General features: G+C 39.0%; 5 protein-coding genes across 8 annotated transcripts; 4 read left to right on the forward strand and 1 right to left on the reverse strand.

Annotated features, from left to right (window-relative positions):
* Nucleotides 1–2555: 2555 nt before the first annotated feature.
* LOC108042614 (nose resistant to fluoxetine protein 6) lies at nucleotides 2556–5781 on the forward strand. The gene is made up of 9 exons (XM_017120958.1): nucleotides 2556–2945; nucleotides 3179–3533; nucleotides 3586–3659; nucleotides 3724–3926; nucleotides 3990–4102; nucleotides 4157–4373; nucleotides 4439–4611; nucleotides 5044–5509; nucleotides 5569–5781. The coding sequence occupies exons 1-9, from the start codon at nucleotides 2630–2632 to the stop codon at nucleotides 5779–5781; spliced, it is 2130 nt and encodes a 709-aa protein (XP_016976447.1). The 5' UTR covers nucleotides 2556–2629.
* Nucleotides 5782–6283: 502 nt separating this feature from the next.
* On the forward strand, nucleotides 6284–7702 carry LOC108042639. Of its 2 annotated transcripts, XM_017121031.2 has the most exons (4): nucleotides 6284–6465; nucleotides 6548–7091; nucleotides 7163–7316; nucleotides 7380–7702. In XM_017121031.2, exons 2-4 carry the CDS (start codon nucleotides 6639–6641, stop codon nucleotides 7511–7513), a joined length of 741 nt encoding a protein of 246 aa, XP_016976520.1. In that variant the 5' UTR covers nucleotides 6284–6465; nucleotides 6548–6638; the 3' UTR covers nucleotides 7514–7702. The 2 variants fall into 2 exon arrangements, with proteins under 2 accessions (XP_016976520.1, XP_016976528.1); XM_017121039.2 differs by lacking the exon at nucleotides 6284–6465 and having other exon boundaries at nucleotides 6509–7091.
* A 738-nt stretch (nucleotides 7703–8440) lies between these two features.
* On the forward strand, nucleotides 8441–9505 carry LOC108043050 (40S ribosomal protein S10b). Its single transcript, XM_017121592.2, has 3 exons — nucleotides 8441–8500; nucleotides 8576–8632; nucleotides 8884–9505. Exon 3 carries the CDS (start codon nucleotides 8885–8887, stop codon nucleotides 9365–9367), a length of 483 nt encoding a protein of 160 aa, XP_016977081.1. The 5' UTR covers nucleotides 8441–8500; nucleotides 8576–8632; nucleotide 8884; the 3' UTR covers nucleotides 9368–9505.
* Nucleotides 9506–11376: 1871 nt separating this feature from the next.
* Nucleotides 11377–12908, reverse strand: LOC108043041 (sin3 histone deacetylase corepressor complex component SDS3). Its single transcript, XM_017121582.1, has 4 exons — nucleotides 12697–12908; nucleotides 12504–12618; nucleotides 11714–12428; nucleotides 11377–11650 (listed from the first exon to the last, which is right to left on the reverse strand). Exons 1-4 carry the CDS (start codon nucleotides 12770–12772, stop codon nucleotides 11564–11566), a joined length of 993 nt encoding a protein of 330 aa, XP_016977071.1. The 5' UTR covers nucleotides 12773–12908; the 3' UTR covers nucleotides 11377–11563.
* Nucleotides 12909–18224: 5316 nt separating this feature from the next.
* On the forward strand, nucleotides 18225–24786 carry LOC108043005 (heat shock protein beta-1). Of its 3 annotated transcripts, XM_017121536.2 has the most exons (5): nucleotides 18225–18738; nucleotides 23091–23117; nucleotides 23953–24034; nucleotides 24105–24200; nucleotides 24266–24786. In XM_017121536.2, exons 1-5 carry the CDS (start codon nucleotides 18560–18562, stop codon nucleotides 24458–24460), a joined length of 579 nt encoding a protein of 192 aa, XP_016977025.1. In that variant the 5' UTR covers nucleotides 18225–18559; the 3' UTR covers nucleotides 24461–24786. The 3 variants fall into 3 exon arrangements, with proteins under 3 accessions (XP_016977025.1, XP_016977032.1, XP_016977038.1); XM_017121543.2 differs by lacking the exon at nucleotides 23091–23117; XM_017121549.2 differs by lacking the exons at nucleotides 18225–18738; nucleotides 23091–23117 and adding an exon at nucleotides 23761–23864.
* The last annotated feature ends 304 nt before the right edge of the window (nucleotides 24787–25090 follow it).

Genomic DNA, 25090 nt, shown 5'->3' on the forward strand with positions numbered 1-25090 from the left:
CGCATTAGTATTGGTTCTTAACATTTTGAGCATTTATAAAATATTTTTAATGGTTCTTAGCATGATGAGCATATATAAATTGAAATAGCGTTGTCTTAATTTTTAATTAAATTGGGATCTCGGCTTATTCTTTTTATTTTGAGTAACCTATTAATCTTTACAGTTACTTCTCAAAAACTCATTATTTGATTTATTTTATTAGCTGGGAATATATAAAGTTCATCCTTTAAAAAAATAAACTAAAAAAAAATAAAATTTGATATTTAATGGAACTTGTACGCCCTTTTTGTAAATTCTTAAAATAAGATAATGTAAAAAATTAAAATCCTTCGTTCCATCTATTTATATTGTCATCTTGAACATGTGTTTAAAATTTAATAATTATCATTTCATAACATTTTATGTTAGAGTGTCCAAAGTCTATATCTGCGAAAGTATTTTTATGGGACTATTTAAACAATCTTAAAAATTGGAATGGATCATTATCAATCCACTCTTTTTAGTTAGGCCTAGAGAAATTTAATTTTAATTTCTGTCAACAAAGTAAAGTCCCTTTGGTCACCTAACAACAATGGGGGCGAACGCTTTTGAATAAGACTATCGGGACACTTAGTGATAACGGGGAAACTTGAAGTCTGCAGCTGCTTTCTGAGTAATATTGCTGTCACCCCAATGAATCTGTAACTTATCGCGGTATTAGGCGATTCGAAAAGTACTTGAAGATTACTTGGGGGAACTGTCTGCTACTATTCAATGACTAATTTCGAGGAAGGCCGCTTAACTCGATTGGCATCGCTTCAATAAAATCGAATTAGCCTGTAAATACTCTTAAGCATTATTGCAGTGCCCTCTTATCATTGGCAAAACAATTCCGGTTAATCAATTCAGGTTTATTATTCGGGAAAGTGATTTGCTTTGCACGGTCATTTTGATATGTACACAAACCATAATTAAAACGAATCGCACTGTAATCGTCAGATAATCAAAATTCCAGCTTTACTGCGGTACGCATTTGGTTTACTTAGAATAATTGTAGATTAAAAGAAACTGTTAAGCTTTTAATTTAATCCGAAAAATGATAGCAAAGCCTCTTGAAAGCAAATTGACACTATAGCAAAAGAAAACAGAAAAGGTATTTACAATACATTTAGCAAATCTTTTAATTAAATCGTTTCAAAATATTATTAACAAAACAGTATCAAATAAATGTGCTACGATTTCGTGTAGATGTACTTCCTTAAATTGGATATTTTTATACACAGCTTAAACGCTCCTCAACAAAATAAGGGTACTTCAAGCCAAAGACGCTGAGGAGGATCTCAGGAGCTCCATGGTACATGAGAACGGCGGACATTGAGCGTACCTAAAATTGGGGATAAAATTGAGGCGATTGCACTAAAATACACGGAGAGGCTTGGAGGTCACCCTAACAGCCTAGCTAATCAGGAGAAGACTGAAACGCCATCATCCTCAAGCCCTGCTGGCTCGGGTCTTGACCTAATGATTACCATAGCATTGCTGGTAAAATTTCTCGCATATCCTAAGACTCAATTTATATAACTTTTCTATAGTTTATATTTATTATGTGCTGCTGACATAATTAATTTTTTTGTTTATTATTTCTGATTTGTTTAAGTTGCTCAGTTAGGCAACAGTGCACCTATCTTTGTAACCATTTCGTTATTATTTCAAAAAAAAAAAATTGGTTAAAGCTACTAACACCGTAGTTTAATGTGCCAAGATCCCAAAAAAGTCACCCATCCGGTGTACATTAAAAATGGTGAAAGAAAAATATAAAAAGTAATAGTTTATCTCAAAATTAATTGATAGCACAAACGAAAATGATATTTTACTTGATTAAATTAATTAAAATTGTGTCTATATCAGCGAAAGTACAAATCTGATCGACTTGAAATTTCTGGAGTACGTATAAATGCAAGTTTAAACTATAGTTTTGGCGAAGCCCATAGTACTCTTTTGGATGTTATGGCTCCTAAGGACTTATTATCTATTACCATTTCTATACAAAAACAAGAATTAGTAACAAATTCAAAGCCGCAGAACTAAGTGAACAATATGGTTCACAAATCACTATGAAAAATGGTTGCGATTGGTTTTATATCTCATGCATTTCATCTATAGTTTTAATCATCGCATCTGTCAGAATGTTTGTTCATAATCCAAAAAATACGAATCTTATTCTACATGCCCTTTTAAAAACTTTCTCAGTTCCACAAACACAACACTTCAACACATTTCTGTTTAAAATGTTTCCATAAAAGCGTGTCTAGACCAAATTTATGGTGCTATCGGTATTATCGCCGGCTAAGTCTGATCCAGTACTACGATTTAAAGGTAATTTGGGGCAGACTTTGACTGTAGTAGAGAATATCCCAGTACACAATTGATCGTGACATTGATTTTAGCAGTTGAACAAAGACCGATTCGGTCCTGAATGATTAGCCGTCGATAACTAAGATTCCTAGGTTTTTATTGGCTAGGTTCACATACTGCACTGTGATAACACTAGTAAAGGCAAACCATTACATATCGAAGTTTTAGCCTTCGATTATAAGCTGGGCCGAACTGCTAACCCAAACAATCAGTTGCTTACCGCAGACCAATCGACATGGTCAACATTAAATTAACTACTCCGCTCCTGCTGATGTCCTTGGCGTTAGTTAGCGCCAGCATCGGTCTGGATTCCCCGAAAGATGGTTCATTGGAGCTCGTTAACCCACCAACCTACCACACCATTTCCGGACTCAGACGCCTGGCGGTGGAGTTCTTCGACCACTACCAGAACATTACCAATTCGGATCTGGTGCAGGATCTGCTTCGGGATCAGCACACTCGACTTCCTTCCACGGATGCTCGGCAATGCCTGGCAGATCTACAAATACTTGCAAAAGATGTATCGAGTGCAAAGATCTGGGCCCTAAAAAGTAAGTCTTCATTTATTCCAGTAACCCTAGTCTATGGGTAGTTTTCCCAAAAAAAAAAAAAAAAAAAGAATTCGTGTCCTTTTTTTATTCTTTAAAACCTAATATGCTATGGAAACCATTTTTGTATCCTTTATGGTACTTTGTATATTGTCTCACACATAAAGAAAATGGAAATTCATGCAATATTATTTGAAATATCTAATCATCTAATTAACTCACCCAATTTAACACAGTGATCGACTCGTGGGGCACACTGCCTTCGGGTATCCTCTACGGCAATCTGATTGATCTGGGAAACTTTGACGAGTGCCTCGGCATAGAGCACCATGTTACCCCCAGTCAGAGTGTCCAGGGCAAGTACTGCCTCACCAGGATATCAATCGCGCCGAGCATATCGGAATATGTGTCACTTAAGACAGCGGTCTGTTTTCCCGCCTCCTGTTCCGCCGCCCACATGGACACAATGCTACGGAAGTTATTGCAGAGTCTTCTCAACTTGGAGCTCAATCCGGATGATCCTCTAGTGAGGGAGGATAGATGCAAGACTGCCGATCGAGAACCCTACGATGGCCTTACCATATTCACCATGTAAGTGCACTTTAGCGAGTTCAAAGAAAGGTCCTAAAGGTGATATTTGCAGAGTCGTGCTGTCGATATTAGCCACACTGATGGCCCTGGCCACTCTATATGACTGCCTATTGTGCCGGGATGAAAGTAAGTATTGCGAGGATGAATTACAATTCGAATCCATGGCCTAATGTGAAACTCCTCCCGACAGAAAGCCTAAATGTGTGGATCAAGGCATTCTCGGCCCGTGCCAACTGCCGAGTGCTCTTCCGGCTGGCGGACACCAGGAGCAACCCCAATGTCATTGACTGCCTCCATGGGATTCGGTGCCTTTCGTTCATCTGGGTGGTATATGGACATGTATATCTCGTATTCCTCTTCGGTCCCAATATGAACATTGTCAAACTGCACACGGTAAAGTACACCCAAAGATTATTATGTTCATTTTTATTTAATTATTATGCTTTCTCTTGACAGTGGCGCCAATCGGCGTATAGCATGTTATTACAGCATGCAGCTTATTCAGTGGACACCTTCTTTTTCTTGAGTGGCCTCTTGCTGGTAGTGATTGCCCTGCGAGCAATGGAGAGGTATGTTTGGTCTTAGAGAGTAGTTATGCTGATCTTAATGGGCTTCGTTTGCAGGACCAAGGGACAGCTCAATGTGCCCCTGATGTATCTGCATCGCTATCTGCGTCTCACTCCGGTCCTGGCCTTGTCCATCATCGTGTACATGAAGATCCTGCCCCTGATGGGCGACGGCCCGCTGTTCGGAAAGGTTAGCTTCGACGATTACTCAATTTGCGAACGCACCTGGGTCTGGACGCTCCTGTATGTGCAGAACTATGCCACCAACGAAATTGTAGGTTCCTCTACTTTGTATTGGCTCGGATGCACCCGCTCATGTCCCTCTTAATTTCTGTCCAGTGCTTAGGCCATACCTGGTACCTGGCCGTCGACATGCAGCTCTACATCATTGCTCCCCTACTCCTCATCGCGCTCTTCAAATGGAAATCGAAGGCTGCCGCGGCGATCTTTGTCATCATGCTACTCCTGGCAGCTGGTCTTTTTAGTATAATGGTCGTCGAGAACGTTTCTCTGTAAGTATCGTAGGCTTTACTGTTTTATTTTAGGTTTATTCATCGAACTCAATTTGAATTTAAGTTCTTTAAACTCAGGGCTAATAACATAGGAAAAGAAATTATAGCTTACAATGCCTTTCGCCTAGCTAACTTTCTGACTTTAGGGTTTGAGTTTCATTAGGAAAACCCACTTTGTTTATATTTCTTATTCATTTATATAGTTTTTTAAATTGATTAATACCGAATTTGATTAAAAAAGTTCCTTAAAGTCTTGCTATTAATCGTTAAGCCAGGAAGCCAATCCTTGCTTTCTATTTGCAAATAACAACATCAATTTGTAGTTATGAAGTTATGAATTTATAGTGCGTCCAAACTTAAACTTATATGAATTTCGGTTTGCAATCAAAAACCGAAACATGCCTTTTAACTTTGACCATCTAATCTCTGCAGAATTTCGTCCAGCAATAATGCGATGAAGAAGATCTATTACTCGACACACACTCGAGCGTCGCCGTATCTCATTGGCGTCCTGTTTGGATACTTCCTGCACATTAACCGGGGAAAGTCCTTCAAGCTGAACCGCCTCACTGTCCTTGTGGGCTGGCTAGTTAGCTCGGCCCTGCTCTTGACCTGCTTGTTTTCGGTCTTCGGGTATGCGAAGGCTTTGGAGACACCGCCAATTTTGGAGGAAGCGTTCTACCTGACCTTCACAAGGATCGCCTGGCCCTTGGGCCTCTGCTGGGTGGTGTTCGCCTGCATGCAAGGATACGGGGGACTGGCCAACAGCTTCCTCTCCTTCCCGCTGTGGCAGCCCCTGTCCAAGCTCTCCTACTCCGCGTACATTATCCACATGTTCATCGAGAGCCTCAACGGTGGGATAACGCGTACCAACACCTACTTCAGTGACTACCAAGTGGTAAGTTTGGAACTTAATGACGATGACTCCAACGACTAACCAATGGGAAACCATTACAGATGCTTCGTTTCTGGGGCGACTTTGGATTCACTATGCTCCTCGCCTTCGCCATTTACATCCTGATTGAGGCGCCCTTCGGAAGTTTGGAAAGCCTCTGGCTTCCCGCCAAGAAACCCAATCTCCCTGCTGCCGAACAGTTCAATGCGAAAACAGTGGGATGTATTCAGGACGCCCCACAGCTCGAAAATAAACTGCCCATTTCCTACAAATAAATATATACATATGCACAATGAGATATTAGTCTAAAATATTTATAATAGGTTAAGGACTTTTTTTTTTCAAATAAAATTTGTAATATTGATGGATTTCGGTTTAATTTTTAATTTTTTGTAGTTGTTTTGTGAAAAATCTCGAAAAAATTAACTCGGTTTTTAAGAAAAAATATGTTGTCTCGTTGAATTGGTTATAAAATGTCCAATCAAGTGGCATTCACAGAAAAAAATGTGATATCAACCCTTTACCTTTATGAAAAATACTTTAGCTAAAACCGTAAAAAAACAAGCCCGATTTTTCTGTTTTTTAATCGAAACCCTAGCTGTAAAAAATCAAAATTGGCTGCACTGCTGGTGACGCTCTCTCGTTTTTTGGAAAGCAGAATGTCATCACACATGCAAACTTCGCATCCGGCAGAATGCAAATGGAACGCCGCGTGCTCAAAGAGAGAGAAAAGAGAGAGGGAAAGGTAATACATGATAAAAATACCTTTTTTTCCGGTGTTTCATTTGTGTTATTCGGTATTCGTCGGTCGTGCGAGTTCAAGTTAGATTTCTGTTCGAAAGAAAGCGTATTCTTTATTGTGTTTTATGCATATTACTCACTCCTAAGTCTTAAATGGTTTACTATGTTTACAAAAACGGAGTCCCAAAAAAAACAACTATACATTTGATGTATTAAATGTAATAAAATATAACCTAATTTAATTTACTGTGGTAATTATTAATTATTATTATTGTTCTTAAATTGTATGTGAATGACCAGCGACGATAACATTAGGGTGGACCTATGTACATATGACGCAGACATTTGGGGTGCCGTTTATACAGAAAAATCACGAACCTAATACATTATAATGAATGTTGTGTCCAGATCCAGCCTTTGGCGATTGGCTAAAGAAGAGAAAGAGAAGGCGAATAAGTCGCTAGCTTCGGATGATATAGAACATGAGTCTAGTTTTACAAATGAATCAAATAGTTCTGCTCAAGAATCAAGAGGTGAATCTCAGAGTCAACCCAAAAAAACGATCAGTTCGAACAAAAATAACATTCTGACACAGAATCAATTCGATCAAATCGTTCAAACTCTCAGCTCTGAAAATAAAAATGTGTCTCGACTGGAGCGGAGAATTGAAAAAATTGAGTCCCAGCTTTCGACGATGGTAGAACAAAATAGCAAAATATTGACGACAATTAAAAAAATTGCGGAAAAATTTCAAACCTCGCTGCCAAAGCCTGAGTTTCCTATAAAAACCATTGAAGAACTTGATGAAATAGAAGCAAAAGTAGCGGCAAACCCGGAAAAATATGTGAGTATACGAATTTTAAATTTTAAAAGTCTTTCTTTCTATGAACATATATGTATGTATATTTCTGACAGGTTGAACTGTTCCGAACCATCCTTTCCCCCGAGGGCGTGAAAAAGCACTTGAATAGAATATTAGCAACATCGATTCTCATGAATATGAATTATTCAGGAACGTGTTCCAAAACGGGACTGAATTCGTACGTGAGCTTAAACATGTCTTTATATGGTACGTTTAAAATACAAAACCTGCGCTCGTTTTTAATTTTTATTTTGTACTTTTATACCACAGAGTCACAAAAAAGGGATGGGTATACATTCGGTGACTACGGAAAGGAGGTTCGGGCGGCCTTCGCAAAGTTGAAAAATAGAGTATACAAAGCCACAACGTTATCCAAAAAAATACGTAAAGCGACCGAGAATTGAGCCATTCATGTTGACTTCAACTACAAAATAGATTTCTCACCTGATGTAATTCAGTTACTTTTCTCTAAGCTTTTATATGTATTTTTTTTAGTTCCGCAGGTTAAGATAAATTTGTTTAAGTCAATCCAAATGTTAATTTTCCAGAAATATTAAAATAACATGTTACACCTTAATAAATCCGAATGCTTTAGTTGCTTTTTTATGACCGAACAATGGTTACATTGAAGTTCAACATATACATAAAAAAAACATCAACAAGAAGTACAAAAATTATAAGTCGCGAAGAATGTTGGCTAAAATAAAAACAAAGTCTATTTGCACAAATTAACCGGTATATAATAATATTTCAAAATATATAAAATAAGGGTGGACTTGAACAAGATATATAAATAACAAGTCGTAATAAAAAAACGTTGGATTTTGACGAAAAGCAACAACGTTTATTACATTTTTTTTTAATATTTAATTATTTGAATTATTTTTCATAAGTAAATCAAAACAATAATTAAATCCAAAATGCAGCCCTATGTTATTGTAAGCCCTGATTTTGCGTTATCGGGATTATTTCGGTACTGGAACCACAAGTAGTTTAGTGTGCTTGCACTAGTAACAATTTGCTAAAAAGACTATCGGTAATTGTTTACTTGCAAAATTTGGGTGTGTGCATAAATAAGTTGCTATCGATACGCGGCAATCTTGCAACACTGTCGCTGTGGAAACCGGTCGAAAAATGGATTTCACGTACTTCAAAAATTCTATAACACTATTTCTAGAAATTATAAGCCCAATAAGTTTCAGAAAGCAAGTCACACACGCTTATGTTCGTTCTTACCGTTATTCTCAACCATGGATTGTGTCCAGAAAAATATCGATGCATCGATGGCGGAATCGATAGTTCGCATATTTTTGATTAGGTCGGCCACACTGCCCTCCGTCTTCTTCTTGTCATCCCTTCCGTTTCCCTTTCTTTTCGTCTTCACGTTTCCGGTGAGTGCGTGTGCTCCGCGATTTGTTTTACTGAAATTCACATTTTAAAACCCCCAAATCTCTTTTTATTTGCAGCGGGAGTATTACGATACGTTCGCGTTCGTGTAACTTTGTGTTTGCCAATCAATCCAGGTAATGGCCGCTGAATAAACTGATATTAAAATGGACGCACCGGGAAAATATGTGCCCAATGTTGTTCCCGAACATACATATGTATACCTTTTTTTTTTTTTGCTGTGCTGAGCTTATGTTGCCAATTTGGCAGTAAACTCGATAAACAATATGTGAAATGAAATGGATACTGTCTGTATACAAGAACAAGAACCTCCCCGAAAAATGCGATGCTAATTCGATACTTTGTTTCCCTTTTTTTGTCTGTGCAGAATGTTTATGCCAAAGGCTCATCGTGTCGCGATCTACGAGTACCTCTTCAAGGAGGGCGTGATCGTGGCCAAGAAGGATTTCCATGCCCAGAAGCACCCGGAGCTGGAGTCGATCCCCAACCTGCACGTGATCAAGGCCCTGCAGTCGCTGCACTCGCGCGGATTGGTCAAGGAGCAGTTCGCCTGGCGCCACTACTACTGGTACCTCACCAACGAGGGCATCGAGGAGCTGCGCAGCTACCTGCACCTGCCGCCCGAGATCGTCCCCTCGACCCTGAAGCGTCCCGCCCGCTCGGAGACCGTCCGTCCGCGCCCAGCCGCTGGCGGTCCACGCGGACCCGGAGACGCCTCCAAGACCGGTGAGGACCGCTCCGCCTACCGACGTGCTCCCGGAGGCAGTGGAGTCGACAAGAAGGCCGATGTCGGACCTGGCGCTGGCGAGGTCGAGTTCCGCGGCGGATTCGGACGCGGATCGCGCAACTAAACCCATGCGCTTCAGTTTTTTTTTTATGTATAAATCAAACTCAGTAAAATGTTGAACTGAAGATCCCCTCAACAAAACATCAGAAAAATGTGTGTGTGTTTTATATGACGAGCAATTATAAAACAAACGCAAGTGAAACCCGTGCTGTTTTTTTTTGTGTTTGGTCCAGTGATTTTGGTGTGCATATGCAAGATCCCAATGCCATCAGTGTGTTGATTCGTATGTCTATGAATGGTATAAAAAACCGAAAATGTAGGGAAAGCTATGCCAAAACTACAGGCTTTTTGCAAATGAGAAAGGGTTCATAATTTCCGACCTTATAAATAATGCACGTATTTGATAAGCACATTGAAAGTCTTTATCAACATGTGCCATTTACTCTGTGCAATTGCTAGCCCGTTAGAGAGGGTTTTAAAGTTAAAATCGGGTGACAATGGCTTTCAAAACGAGTATCTTTTAAAGATTCCTCCATACAAATAGCACCAAATCCCATTACAAGTTTTAATTCGACCGTTTTCGCATTGCTACATACATTGGGTTACAAAAACATGGACTTTGGCTTGCCAAATTTAAGTTTCTTTTGCTTTTGTTGAACGAAGTAGTGACGATTTTTTACTGAAATCCTTTTTCCATAATTGTAACAGGGAGACAATTAAGCAATGCATCAGATTTGTACATGTAGAATTGGTTATTTTACGATGTTTAAGTAGTTGGCATGGGAAGCTTTTGTAATTTATTTGGCACCAAGTGAAAATCATAAAAATGCTAAATTAAACCTGAAATATTTTAGGTTATCATTGGCTGCGGTCAAAACGATGTCTTAATGCAACAAAATTCATCAAATATTCTTATTTTTGACTTATTCTACAAAGAAACAAAACCGGATTTAATATTCTAATTTGTGTTTTTGCTTCGAAAAATCAATGATAAAAATCTTGCAATACTATAATTACCCGAAATAAATTGGTTTCTGGGTTTATTAGGGTACACAATCATTAACTTAAGCTACATGATCGCTTAAACACCGTAGGACTAAAGGATTCCAAATTATTGCAAATAAGAATTTGTTTAGTAAATACTTCTTCCTTCCTTCCAAAATTCCTTAATTTTTTACTGTAAGTCGAATAGTTTTTCGTCAGAGAAATGTGAAACATAAATTTTTGGGTGTAATGCGTGTTTTTCTCTGGTTAAATACCCTGTCGAGATGGTTTTAATTGGTTTTTTAATATTCTTGCTTGTGATAAATAAACTGGTGGAGTAAACCTATATTTTTTTATTTAAAAACTATTTAATTTTATTTTAAAATATTTAGTTGCCCAATTAAATATATTTTTAAGGTAAGGTTTACATTTTAATACTTTAACTGCAATGCGTGTAAAGTCTCACCAAACGATAATTGCTTCCGATTTTATTAGGCCTTTTTCTTATATTTTTACTGATAAACTTGAGGGCATAAGAGTTTCAACGAATTAAAAATACCTACATTAGGGTTTAACAATAATATTGTTTGCTTAACTTTCTAAGCAAGCGTTAAGGAATAACTTTTAATATAGAAACTGGGCTTAAAAATATAATTTTCTGGCTGATTTGATAAACCGGAGACTTAATGCATATTAAAAGCGATAAACTTATTTATTTTAGTACGTTAAGAAAAGTAAGTATGTAATATTGTTACATTTTCAGAAAAGAGGAACGCTTTCGAGTTCAATAAGGTATATTCTTTTGCAGAGATCAATTTTCATGACGTAAATAATTACATCGATAACCGGACTTCCATATTCTGCTGGGTTTTGGATGAAAATGGTATTGGTTAAGTTCTACCCGAAGAAACCGAAATATATAAGCAGTAATTTAATAGTAATCCAGATTGAATCTGGGTCTTATTCCAATTCAGAACTTGTATACAAAACAGATAAAGCCACTGTCGCAGATTGGATACGGATAAGTTATGAAAATGTAGCATACAACTTGCCAATGGAGTTACTGCTGCAATACTCGAAGCATATTCGTGAGATTCAATAAAAATCGTTTTGTATAAAAAATAAGTGTTTCATTATTTACAGTTTGTAGTATTCGTTAAGTAAAATGTACACCTAGTCTAGGGCTGCGTTCGTACCAATATGTTTATGAAAATATGTCTCTTGACCGAGGTAGCGGGACAGACGTGATGCGGAAGCGCCCGGCCCGACGGCGAAGCTATCGCCGCTTAATCGAGATCTTCCCCTTGGCCAAATGCGACATGTTGATCTTGACCTTGGTCTCATTCGTGCGCTTTACCCAGACCTAAAAGAGCGAATCTTGATTAGAAACAAGGCAATAGAAAGAAAAGGGGTTGGGAGTACGAACCACTTCGTTGCCGATGGCGGTGATGGTGGCCGCAAACTTGCTCATCTCTTTGCCCTCCACATAGATCTGCTGGCCGCGGCAGAACCAGCGTCGCTCATACAGCAGCTTGTTGTCCTCGATGCGGGTCTCCACGTAGCCGCTATTGGCGGGCGGCTCGGCCAGCAGACCGTGTACAGGTTGCTGCTGCTGGGCGCCACCGTAGGAGCCAATGCCGTTCTGCTGCAGGACATTTGGCGCCAGCGGCTTGCCACGCTGGATGATCTTGAGGTCCGACTCGATCTCCTTGTCGTCCAGCTGGTAGACGAGGAGCTGGCCGGTGGCCGGTTTGCGGCGCTTCTCTATTACCGGCAGTGGCTCGTTGGGACGGCGGCGCAGCTTTCGCGTGACCGTCGTCTTGATCTCCATGGAATCGTTGGTCAGCTCAAGGCTGAAGCGCTCGTTCTCGATCTGGCGCTTGCGGTCCTCAAAGTCCGAGATCAGGTTGTCCTTGAGGTCCATCATTTTCTCGTCGTACTCCTTCTGGGCGGCCTTCTTCTCCAGCACGTAGTCCCGCTCGACGCACTCGCGCATGTACTCCTTGTATATGTCGTTCAGGCGGCGTCTCTCTTTTAGCTGGTTGTCAAGCTTCTTCACGCGCTTTATGTACTCTGGGTGCACCAGTTGGCCCAGTTCCTCCATTTGCTTCTGCAGATTGAGCAGCTTGTGCTGGTACATCCTGCGGCACGGAAAGAGGAGGGATGGGTTAAAGAGATGAAAAAGTAAGGATGGGTATCCCGCTACGACTACTCACTGCTCCTTCAGTTCGCTGTTGGTGCCCAGGCTGTTGCTGTTGCTGTTGGAGGTGCCATTGGTGCCGCCATAGCGGCTGGGGCTGCGGAACTCGGTCTCGCTGGCGTCGTCCGTGTCTGCAAGGGATTGGGAGCGCGCAGGATACGAGCCGTAAGTGAAGCCATCGGCAGGACAGCCGGGTACAGCGTACTCACCTTCCTCGCTGCGCTCGTCGCCGATCGACTCGTCGTCGTAGTTATCGCCCGTGTACAGGCTGTAGTAGGCGGACATGGTCTTGGTCTGGTCTCGGGATCGGATCACTTGGACTCCCAGTTATTCGTTGGCAATTGTTTATTTTCTTCGCCCCGATGCCAAATGAATACACACGCACACAACTTGCTATTTTTAGTGTGACCGTTTTCATCGCATGGCAGGGTTGTCAGGGTACCCAAATTATCGATTAAAATCTTCTGCTTGAACTTATATCGATATATATATTTATATATGTGGTAACAGAGCAAGATGACAATAGTAGCTGTCAATTGAAACGCTCTTTTAAACGACTTAACACTAATACCAAAAAAAAAATAAAATAAATAAATAGCAGAATTCCATTCGGTTGTTTAATCAAAACCTTGAAAATAGTGGTAAAAATGTTAGAATGTCATCGTTAAATTCGTTATAAAATTCCGAATTTCACAGCTAAACAATTTCATTTTATATTAATTTTTGAAAAAAAATCCTGAGAGTACTTATAAAATATATTATTATCAAAATGCGGAAAAAATCATCTTGATTTTTCGGGTTTTTGATTTAAACCTCGCGGAAATAATGGTCGAATGTTGGAATGTTATATCTCATTAAATTCGTTAAAAATATCATTTAAAACAAGAAAGGAAAGCTAACTTCGGGCGGAGCCGAAGTTGATATACCCTTGCAGAATACTCTGTAAATTATATTCTCCAAAATTATTCATATGATGCATTCTTAATACTCATAAAAAATCCAAACTTCCTAATTTTAAAAACACCAAAGTTATGGCATTTCCAATCGTTCAGTTATATGGCAGCTATAGGATATAGTCGGCCGATCCTTATGAAATTTGGTAGGTGGCTTTGATTGGCCAACAATAAAACCCATAGAAAATCCCAACTTCCTAACTTAACAAACACCAAAGTTACGGCATTTCCGATTAATCAGTTATATGGCGGCCATAGGATATAGTCCTCCGATCCTTATGAAATTTGGTAGGTCGGATTGATTGGCCAACTATAAAACCCATAGAAAATCCCAGCTTCCTAACTTTACAAACACCAAAGTTATGGCATTTCCGATCAATCAGTTATATGGCAGCTATAGGATATAGTCGGCCGATCCCGGCCGTTCCGACATATATACTGCGTGCAAAGGAAAGAAGGGTGTGTGCAAAGTTTCAACTCGATAGCTTTAAAACTGAGAGACTAGTTTGCGTAGAAACAGACAGACGGACAGACAGACGGACAGACAGACGGACAGACAGACGGACAGACGGACATGGCTATATCAACTCAGGAGGTGATCCTGATCAAGAATATATATACTTTATAGGGTCGGAGATGTCTCCTTCACTCCGTTGCACACTTTTGACCAAAATTATAATACCCTCTGCAAGGGTATAAAAAGTTGAATGGAATGTTAATTTTAAGAGATATGCAGTAGCTTTTGGTAATGCATAAACTAAAGAACAAAAACATTAATAGCATCAAAAGATAAAACAACTAATTTATTAAGAAAAAAATTTTAAGGCGCGGTCTACATCATACTTTAATTTAATGATTTTCGAATAGATCCTTTCGACCTTCCATACATTTCAATTTACTATACCACGTTTAATAAAGTGGTTTCTACACTAAGTTAGTTTTCAACAAAAGAAAGAGAAGGAGCTTTTCTATAAATAAATCAATTTTCACCGCCAACAAAAAATCAAAGTCAATTGTCTTTATAAGCTTTCTCTTTAATCTTTCAGCGAGATTTTTGGTTGCTAATCATTTATTTATTAAAAAATTGTAATTAATACGAAATCTTTCTTATTGAGATGTAAGGCCAAGTTAAGTTTTGCTTGTATTGAAAACCAATCTGGATGACTCATTTTTTGAAAATCATATGATGCCCTATGATATCATCGGATATATTTCATTATCCGTAAATGCCAAAAATATGCCGCAATGCAAAAATGGAAATGAATTACAGCTAAGTGGGAGTAGTCACGGCTCCCTGAAAGTACATGTACATAAACTTGCATATTTTGTTTATTGGTCGACTTCTACCGGCCCAAGTGCTAAACAAATGATTTAAGCTGTAGTATTTCTACAATTCCAAATCAATTAACGTTAAACAATAAATTTTAGACTGTCGCTTTTGTCCAACAATTTACAGCGAGCATTCGAAAGTTTAATTTGTGTATCTCTCCGCCTATAATTAAATATGTACCCGCACACTGCACTCGCAAACCTATACTATGTATACGTATTTTCATGTACATCGCACATATGTGATGGCTTGCTTTTGTTTGAATATTAACAACACTTGCTTTTCTAGCTGACACATATTTTAATGCTGTCGTCAAGCAGCAGCCAATGCCAATGGATGACGCCCACGCAGGACAAGATCGAGATCGCTATTTGCTGCTCGCTATTTGCCCGAGCTGAAAAATTAGTGAACTCTCATCATCAGCCAAAAATTCCATGCTAAATCATCGCGAGCAAATTTTGATTGATTTCTGACTGGGTGGAGAGTGGAGGGGGTTTTGTTTTTGGTTTTGGATGGACGGACTACGAGCTGAAGTGGGATGACATACCGGCAAATGACTAGAGCACTCATACATATTTTCGTGTTATGGGTTCTGTTTCGTTTCAAATATTCTGGTGACGTGGGGAAAATTTGTTTTCCCTATATCTCGCCGATCCTCAAGAGGTAAATTCTACAGCAGAACAATACTACGGCTGACTCTTTTTTTCTAGATGTTTCTTGTTTATTGTACGGTCTAAGCTTATATATGACTTTTATTTAAATTCAATCTTCATTAAACCTTTTTTGGGAAACTTATTCGATTCAATTACATATATGTATATGTTTTACATTTTATTAATTTCAAGACTTCAAAGAATTTAATGAAGATAAAAAATAAGTTTCACAGCGTTAACAACATATGTATATTGTATGGTTAGTGGTTAAACTAACTACAAAGTTATAATATTTGGGTTTATGTTTAACTTTTTATACTCAAAATTCGGATCATTTGTATTACCAAGGAATTGGAGAATACATTAAACTGTGCCCCTAAAAAAGGTAAAATAAACTATGCAGGTAATTTTTTTGAGTTCAACTGTCCCCCTAAAAAAGGTAAAATAAACAATGCAGGTAATTTTTGTGAGTTTAAGCAATATCGTTGGCAACTAATAGTTGTATATAAGTACGTTATACATTGACGTTTTACGTAAAGATTCTAGATGCAAATATGTAGATCTAGATGCGTTGTCTTCCCATTATTTTTTCGGATTACCTACTTGCGGCTTAGTCGAGCTTCTGTGGCCTTCAAGGTTGAAATTTTTGATGAAAATGAGTTTATTGTTTGGACAGGGGGCATTAGCAGCCATAGCCGTGTCGCGTCCATGTGGGCGCCATGAAAAATAAAAACGAAAACACCTTAGTCGCAGCGGCAGCGTTGATGATTGTCATTTTATTTTCGTAATTCATGATTAAATCTAGAATTATTTAAATGGTTCTACTGCCCCCGATGGAATTTGCAACGAAAACGCACCCAATATACAGTTAAGACTTCCTCGGCGGAAACTCGGGTAATTTGGAAATGCTATACATTTACTGACCAAAACCACATTTTTATATTATGTTGTGGTGGATGCACGCAGAAACAATTTATCACAGAAAAGATATGTTTTGGCACAAGCGAATGAAATGTTTCACTGAAAACAAACGCAATATAAATGGACCTTCTCAATCCCTTACTCATTAAATGTTTAGTATTTAAATTGTCAAAAATTAAATGTATCATATCTCACAGTTTTCTCTGTACTGGCAGTAATAATGCTCGATTAATTGCCACAACGGTCATTGTAACCTGGTTCCATTAATTTGCATTCCCGTGGCCGACGCTCCGTAAAAGGACATCTTTACGCGCGGCTCCATTCGACTCGACTCGATTCCCGATTCAGATTCCGGTTCAGAATCTCGTCTCCGAACACCAATGTCAGGCGCCTGAGTCATTTAGTTTTGCATTTGTTTACAAACAAACCGATGCAGAGTGGGTAGTTCGTGGATGTCCATGTACACTCAGAGAAATATTTTTTTAAAATACAGACAGTTTTCAGAGTTGGAAATACAATTGAATTTGTAAAGGTTGATTTTAATTACGTATCAATTTGACCACATTACGAATTTAAAATAATAGTTCTTAATTTATTATAAATAAGACACGAAAACATTTTAAAAAACATTAAAATTTAATATGATATATGTATTATTATATTTTATATTACTGGGATGATTTTTATTTAATTCTCAGTTGACTCTAAATATTAAAACCACAGTAAGATATAATTGATTAAAATATTTGGTTTCTCTGTGTGTATTTCTACGCCAACGTGACCGCCCACTCTGGCTAATATTTCGACCCATCGACTATGCACATTGGACGGAATGCAATATCGATAAAAGTAGGTTGTTTCAAAAATGATCTCAAAAATTGGAAATAGGGGTAAACTAAATTTATATTTTTATAAAAAGTAATAATCTTTAAGAAAACTTCGGTAGTATAATGTGAATAAACATGAAAGCCGAATTAAATTGTAACTCCGTCCAATGTGCACCTCTCTCTTTCGGGGTCCGTTTCCTTAAACGGTAGGAAGCGTTGATCTCAAACCGGTTAACATGCCTGCTTACACGGCCATTTCCACACCTACTTCCACAGCCACTTTTGCCTCCACCCACCATTCCCATTCCCACCACGACAGATAACTGTTTGCTCCCAGTTAGCCAAATAGTCTGGGAATATGTAGTTTGCAGTTGGATCGTGGATGCAAGCCGCAGTTCACTCACTTTCAAGTCATGACTGAGCTTCTCCCACGCAAGATACATATATGCGAAGTTTTAATTGCCCGCCTTCCCTTGAATCATGAAATGTTGATCTTCAGTTAGTTAATACACATTGAAGTTACTTAAAATTGTTTAATTTAATCATTGAATTCTAGTGAATCTAAAGCCTTTCAGGTATGCAACACGTTTTTGGTTTTTTGTGGTTACTATACTTGTTCTAGGGTAAAATGGTATATAGTATCCGTGGATAAGTATAAAATATACATATATAAGTATGTAAAGGGATGAAGGACATTTGCTCCGAAAATATAAAATATACATATCTCTGATTTTAGAGCTTATTTTTTTCCGAGTGTAGGAAAGATGGTTTGCAAGGAAGGAGCAGATACACTTTACGAAATTGGAGGACTAGTATTGGGATTGGCCTTTCCTGTTCGGTCCGTGTCTTTACGTACTTTGGGATGGGTAGGGTATCCGGCAGAGCGCCTCTCCCACTAACAACCACATCCATATTGGCCTTTCAGACCTTTGGGCCACTGCCATTGTTGTTGCGCCGAGAGAGTGTTTGTGCCCGCTTACTCTCATGCGCTCTCTTCGCTGCTCTTCGGCGCTCTTTGGCTGCGGTTGCGGTGTATAAAAGCGATGTCTCCCGGAGAATGCAAAACAGTCGGGAAATTGAAACGCGGCTATCTGTGCGACACGTCCAATTCCAATCCAACCCACACACTCGCAACAACACACCACACCACAAACGTCTCGAGGTCTAAATACATATAGAAACACATCGTATTCCCCTTTTTTTTTGGTTGCTCCGTCGATTAGCAAGTGAACAAGCTCGAAAGCGCGTTGAGCAGAACAGAACAGAAACAGAACCGAACAGTATACGTCAACAGCTGTATAAGGCAGCTAGAGACAAGGCAAAAGAAGAGATTCGAGACTCCATCTAGCGAAGTAACCACCAAGTAACCACCAACCAACCGCACAAAAATGGCCGAGGCTAACAAGAGGAACATCCCCATCAAGCTGGGCGACTTCAGCGTCATCGACACGGAGTTCAGCAACATCCGCGAGCGTTTCGACTCCGAGATGCGCAAGATGGAGGAGGAGATGGCCAAGTTCCGCCACGAGCTGATGAACCGCGAGGCAAACTTCTTCGAGTCCACCAGGTGAGGATTAGTGCTGCGGCTACTTTGCAAATACCGGCTAACTAAGGAATAAGGACAAGTGTTTGGTTATTGGAACCATAGCAGTTCCCATTCATTCTGAGGAATAGTGTGAAGAATCGTTTCCCTCGGTGGGTCTGATTCTATTGATGCTTGGCTCTAAATATAGAGGCGCACATCTTGCCACATCGCCTACTGGTCTGGAGCACTTACTCACAGATACAACATACACAAAAAAAGAAAACAGTGGGCTAAGGCAGCGGCCCGATTTGCGCCTCAGATATATATTTCTTTGGCCGTCGCTCTGGGGGAGGATGAGTCACAAGTTCTAAATTCTCCGACGCGCCGCTGTCTCCGGCCAAAAAACACATGTATCCGCCCGCCACCCGCAAGTAATCCCCCCGATTCCGATTTGGCTGTGTTTTTTGGTTTTTGTTTCCTTTCCGTCCGATCTCTAAGTCCCATTCGTTTATGCAACCGTTATGTGGGGCATAACGGAATATTTCGAATTTTGAGAATCACCTGTGCCAAGAAATTTGGCTGTGTGTGTGTGGCTACATGAGCAGAGAAAACTTAATATTCTTGATAATAAGATAAGATATTAAAATCTGGTCTTTCTGAGCGGTATTTAACGGCAGGTATATTTGGAAAGGAAAGTATGCAATCGGTCCCTAACATATGGACCGTGTTTTTGGTACACATGTTTTTTTTAAATTCCGAATTATTTTTAAACTTAAGCCTCTTTACCCGGCCAAACATGGCAAAATGAACCGTTTTAATGCTGTCTAATTTTAAACGTTAATTTAATAACTCTTTAGTTTAAAGTTAGTAAGACACCAAGGCTAATGCCTAAGCTCATATTTGCAAAGCTGATTGTAGACGATGTTTGCTTTGGAATTCCAAAAAAAATCAAAGAAGGCTCCACTAAAATTGTAAGATTGTTGCTTTTCTCTGTGTAGGTTTATTGTCCAAATTAGTGATTAATAAACAAACAATGCTTGAGGCATTTGTATGGCAAATATTACGTCGCCTCTGACGCCGTCGCGGTTGCGCGCCTCGTTGGCCTCTCAATCAAGTAGTGTTGCGTGGGCGCCAGTTTTGGTTTTGGTTGCTATTGGAACGACCTCGGCCTATGACGTAATCGAACCGATGGATTCGTTGTTGCTTTTGCCATGGTCGCCACTGCATTTGCATGGCCACAACAGAAGGTTTTCGCCCCATTCCGGACTACGCAACTTCAACCTACTGAGGCTCCACCAAAGTTAAACCTCCACCCTGCACCCCAAATCAACTTTAGACATTCAAAGCAAAAGTTGGCAATATAGGGAAATTAACCCAAATTGGTTCCCCAACCAGCCACACCTGTGTGTGCTGCAGGTGCTTTCCTGGCTACACAGTGCCAAAGTTTGTTTACATGTCATTGCTGGGAGGTTCCAGGTACGATGAGCAAAAACACCAACGATTAGTAAATGTTCACTTTCGGTAACAACTGGTGCGATCTTTTAAGACCATAGATAGAATGGATCACACTGATTTGGTAGTGAGTTCATTCTATATTGACCAGGTATATCCCGCTTTCATCCAAATATTGATAAGTGGGGGTGGTATCCATGCTTATTCACCAATAGTTGACCACACTGACCACCTCACAATTTCCCGACCTCTGACATCTACGGCTATGGCGTGTCAGCGATTAATGCGCTGCGTGATATCTGAATGACTCAGCGCAGAATATACGCACACCCTGGCCTAGGGTCGTAAATATATATATGTAAGTAGGTCCCCCCTTACAGGAGTAAGGAGTTTACGTGCAACTCTTCAAACCAATCCAATCCCAATAACGAATGAATTTTGACTTTATAAGACTATCAAACAAGGCAACAAATTGTTTCCTAAAATACCTGGCCTTTACTTTATAAAACTTGTTGTACGAAAAAAACTCGGTGGAAATACGCATTTCAAAAATAAGTGGATCAAAAACAATAGGTTTTTTTTGCACGGCAAATCACAAAACTCCACAACTACCACTTTTAAATGGTAAAGGAGAATGTTTTTTAATACTAATGAGTCGCTTTTGTCCAATCTTACTTTTGGCGGACAACCTGTCGGTTTTACCCCATCCTTCTCAATGTAAATATGTTTATAAATTTAAGGTATTTCATTACTACAAGCTTTGTACTATTTCAACAAAAGTAACCATAGACTTTTTAAAAACCCAATATTTTAAAAGCAGAATAATAAATAAGATTGCACCAAATGGGTCTTATGCATAACAATAAGACTACAAATATGCTATTTCTACGTTGCCGCCAAAAGATGTTCGGGCAATTTGTTTATCTAAAATTAAATTGGCATGTATGTATGTATGTAAATTCTTTTGTGGACGGGTCGGTGGAAAAGCTTTCATTGAGACTTGGCCAACTGCGCTGATTCTGTGGCTATAAACCGCACTTTAATGGTGGCGCCTACTCATCGTTGCTAACGATAGGTTCCAATTGAAAATAAAATGATACGATTATCTCGATGATCGCAAGATATACATACATAGGTAAATATGTATACACGTGGAAATTATATTAGCCATGTGAGAGCACAGTATTAGGTACCAAACAGAGGCAATACCATCGATCAGCTAAATTTATAGACCCATTAATCGGCCTTGCGCCTTTGTGTATGTGCGCACAGTTTAAACAAATAAGTACGCTAGATCATACAATTTATATTTATCATGCAAATAGCGTTGTGCGAAAAGCTTTCACACACGGTCAGATGAGCACATTGCGGCGATTTATTTGCCAATATTGGTTGCTGGATGCTGATAATTTAAATGAGCAACGGACGATGATATCATGTCAGTTTTTAGCTATTGCGCTTCGTCTCGATTCCCAACGCAATCGGACCCCGGTTCGATGACAAATCTGCGATCGCCACCGGTAATCGATATTTTAATTCGACAAACACATACTTGCTGGCAAACAGCAAAAGAGAACCACTTTGTTTGCGCTCGTTCTCGTTTCTTTTCTGTTTCTTGTATCTGTGTTTATTTTTATTTCTTCTTTAGTTTCCCGTTTCGTTTGGCTTTTCAATAACGAAAAAATATGCATGACATCATTGTCATCAGATGCCAGAGAGATATAGTCGCACACTCATGCACGGACATGCATACACATGTACATTCGTGTGCTGGCAAAAAGAGAGACACTAAATTCAAAAGTGGGCAAGTGGAGGTGGGAGAGCTGGTGCCTCGACCAACGAAACTTTGCCCAGGCTAACGGTTATTGGTGCTTATCATTACCGTGCTATTGATTTCTCTCCGGCGGGCGATCAACGCCCCGCACCTCAAATGGCGCTCCGCAAGGTCGCCAAATGGCCCATGCATGCTCACGTTTTGGCTTCGATTGATAAGCTCCTCTATTTTCACGCTGTGGCTTTCGATGGCCTCTTATCATAGACTCGCGCACACACACACTCGTTTGCTTTACGTTTACGGGTATAACGGTCAATCAAATCTCTTCAGTTCCGAAACACCTTCTTAAATCGATATGTACGTACATATAACTTTGTATGTATATTTTTGTGTACATACATATGAATGTACATTAGGATAGAAGACTATTAAGTAAAAAAAAAAGTAACCCACTTAAATGATAGGTATTTTGTATTTTGTATTTTACTCAAAAGTCTACAAATGTTGCTCTGGGGTTTTGGCGTGGCACAATAGAATTAAAGTTTCAGCAAAGATTACCCAAACGGCAGATAACCAAGATAGCATTGTGATTTAAAAAAATCGTTTTCTACTCATGGAAATCAAATGAAATCTTGTTGGAATTCTCAATCCAGAATGTTTTAACGGTACTAAAACCGTCTCGCTTTTAAATGCAAGGCTATTAAGGGAAACTCTGATTAAATGAGCAAATCAAAATTTTAAAATCACATTTATTTATGAAAGTGACAAAATAGTGCAAATCAAAAATTACAATAAAAACTAAAATAACGTCACAAGCTAACAACCCAAATAATTGAGGTGTCTTAATTATACAACGCTGTAAGAAATTGTAATGCAATACAAAGACATCTACATAAAATATTAAATACAAGAAAAAGAAAACAAACTAGTTTTAAATATTTTGTTTGAAGATTAATTAATTGATTCGATTTTGAATATTTGAAAACTCTGTAGATTTATTTAATATTGAGGGTTATATGAATATGTATTTTTACCTTCTACCTAACTAAATATATATATCTTTCTCCTCTATTTTTCTCTTTTCTCTTTCTTGCCGCTTGGAAAACATTAAACAACCGCAATAATTTCCATATTATAATAATATCCTCTCCTATCTTAAAACAAAAAGCTCTACTAAAAAAACAACAACTACCAGGTACAAAAATGTAGAAAGTATACCAACTAAAATTGTATTTTCTGTTTAATGTCACCTTAACTCTACCCTTATTTTTGGTAACATATTTATTTTATTATCAATTTTATTTGCTTAGTTTAATTGCAATCCCTGCACATATCACGAGCTAATTACTAAAACGCTACTCGGTCAATTCATCAGCATTGCATGTTTAGCTGTCTCAATAAATAGGAAAGGCAAAACAAAATGTTTAAATTGGAATTAAACTCCATATCTCCGAGAAACAGCTGGGCCAAGACAAGGAAGTGCCATTTTAAGGAGGGTTTATTGATATTTTTAGACTGTCTGCTTGACTGTGTCTTGACCCACGGTCCCATAACTATACATACATATGTATATTTACTCATAGCAGTTGTCAGAAAAGATAGTTCCCTTGTGTATAGTGCAATCTTCAAAATAGAAAATTTAACATACATACATATATACTATGAGTTTATTTGTGCTGCATGCAGACACATACATATGTACTTACGTAGTTTGAGAGCTCCAGCTGCTCCCTTTGGATCCGTACACAGCGCTTCAAGCGGAAGTCAGATCTATTATTAGATGGGCCTCGATCATCAAGGCTTCATTTTAGTTCGTTTCACCAGCGGGATCAGTTACATCCTAGATCAGCATCAGAATGGAGGCTTTCACTCGCACTCTACATAAAACCTTTCGTAGCACTAGAACCACGACTACTACCACTACCACCAAATCCTCTACCAGGTTCCTCCACGAATCCCTAACACTTTTGATTTCTTTTTAATTTGACCGTTTTTCAGTTTTAACATTTTTCATAATTATTTTATTGCAGCTCAACGACGAACTCGGCTCTCCCATCCCGAATCCCAAAGCAACAGAACTACGTCTCCGACATTAGCTCACCCTTGATTCAGGTATGCAGTGCGATTTATACTATATAAAACCAAGCATATTTAACTGATGGAATTATCCCTCTAATTACAGGATGAGGGCGACAACAAAGTGCTGAAGCTACGCTTCGATGTTAGCCAGTATGCCCCCGAGGAAATTGTGGTGAAAACCGTAGACCAGAAGCTATTGGTGAGCCTCCTATCCCACGATCCTATCTAGAGTTGCGCTAACAGAGATCTTTCCCATGAACTCAGGTTCACGCCAAGCACGAGGAGAAGTCGGACACAAAGAGCGTGTACAGGGAGTACAACCGGGAGTTCCTGCTGCCCAAGGGCGTCAATCCCGAATCCATCCGCTCGTCCCTCAGCAAGGACGGAGTCCTGACCGTGGACGCCCCCCTGCCAGCACTCACCGCCGGCGAGACACTGATTCCCATTGCGCATAAGTGAAGGCCTGAATCCCGATCCTGAATCAATCACCATTGCCGCTTTGCGGAGGAGGAGGAGGCTACCGCAAATCAGATTAAATCATACACACATTGAGTTTAATCCAATCCTATCTAAATGATTAATTTTTTTTGGTTCTGACTTAAAGCTAAACTATGTTACTGACTTACTACTCATTAACTTAAATATAATTCAAATTATTATTAAATTTGATTAATTTAATTCATATTTATAATTTTCGCATTAAACGTAATCAATTTTGTCGTAGTTGTCCCCGCATTGGTTTTCCTTTCCTCCCATCAAAAATAAATTAATATTTATCCAACTGAGTGGATTTTGATCAGTTAAGTGGGCATCAGACTATTACTCGATTGAAAATGGTTTATACTTGTCTTTATTAAATCTTTGCATATACTTGTCCTGGAATAAATGTTCAGAGATGTTTTTGACAGTATAAAGTAAGTATGTTCTTTCTTTAAATCTTGATCAGGAGCTTGCCTGCATATCCCGATCGAAAAGACTTTCCAATTCGAATTCATATAGTACAATTAGTTCTTTGCAAATACAATTTGTTTAATGCGGTGTGACGAATCTGTAGTGTTTTGAATGTGTTTCAGATTAAATTTGCTTAGA

The sequence above is a fragment of the Drosophila rhopaloa genome, unplaced genomic scaffold (assembly GCF_018152115.1).
Source record: "Drosophila rhopaloa isolate 14029-0021.01 unplaced genomic scaffold, ASM1815211v1 contig_3, whole genome shotgun sequence".
Classification (NCBI taxonomy): domain Eukaryota; kingdom Metazoa; phylum Arthropoda; class Insecta; order Diptera; family Drosophilidae; genus Drosophila; species Drosophila rhopaloa.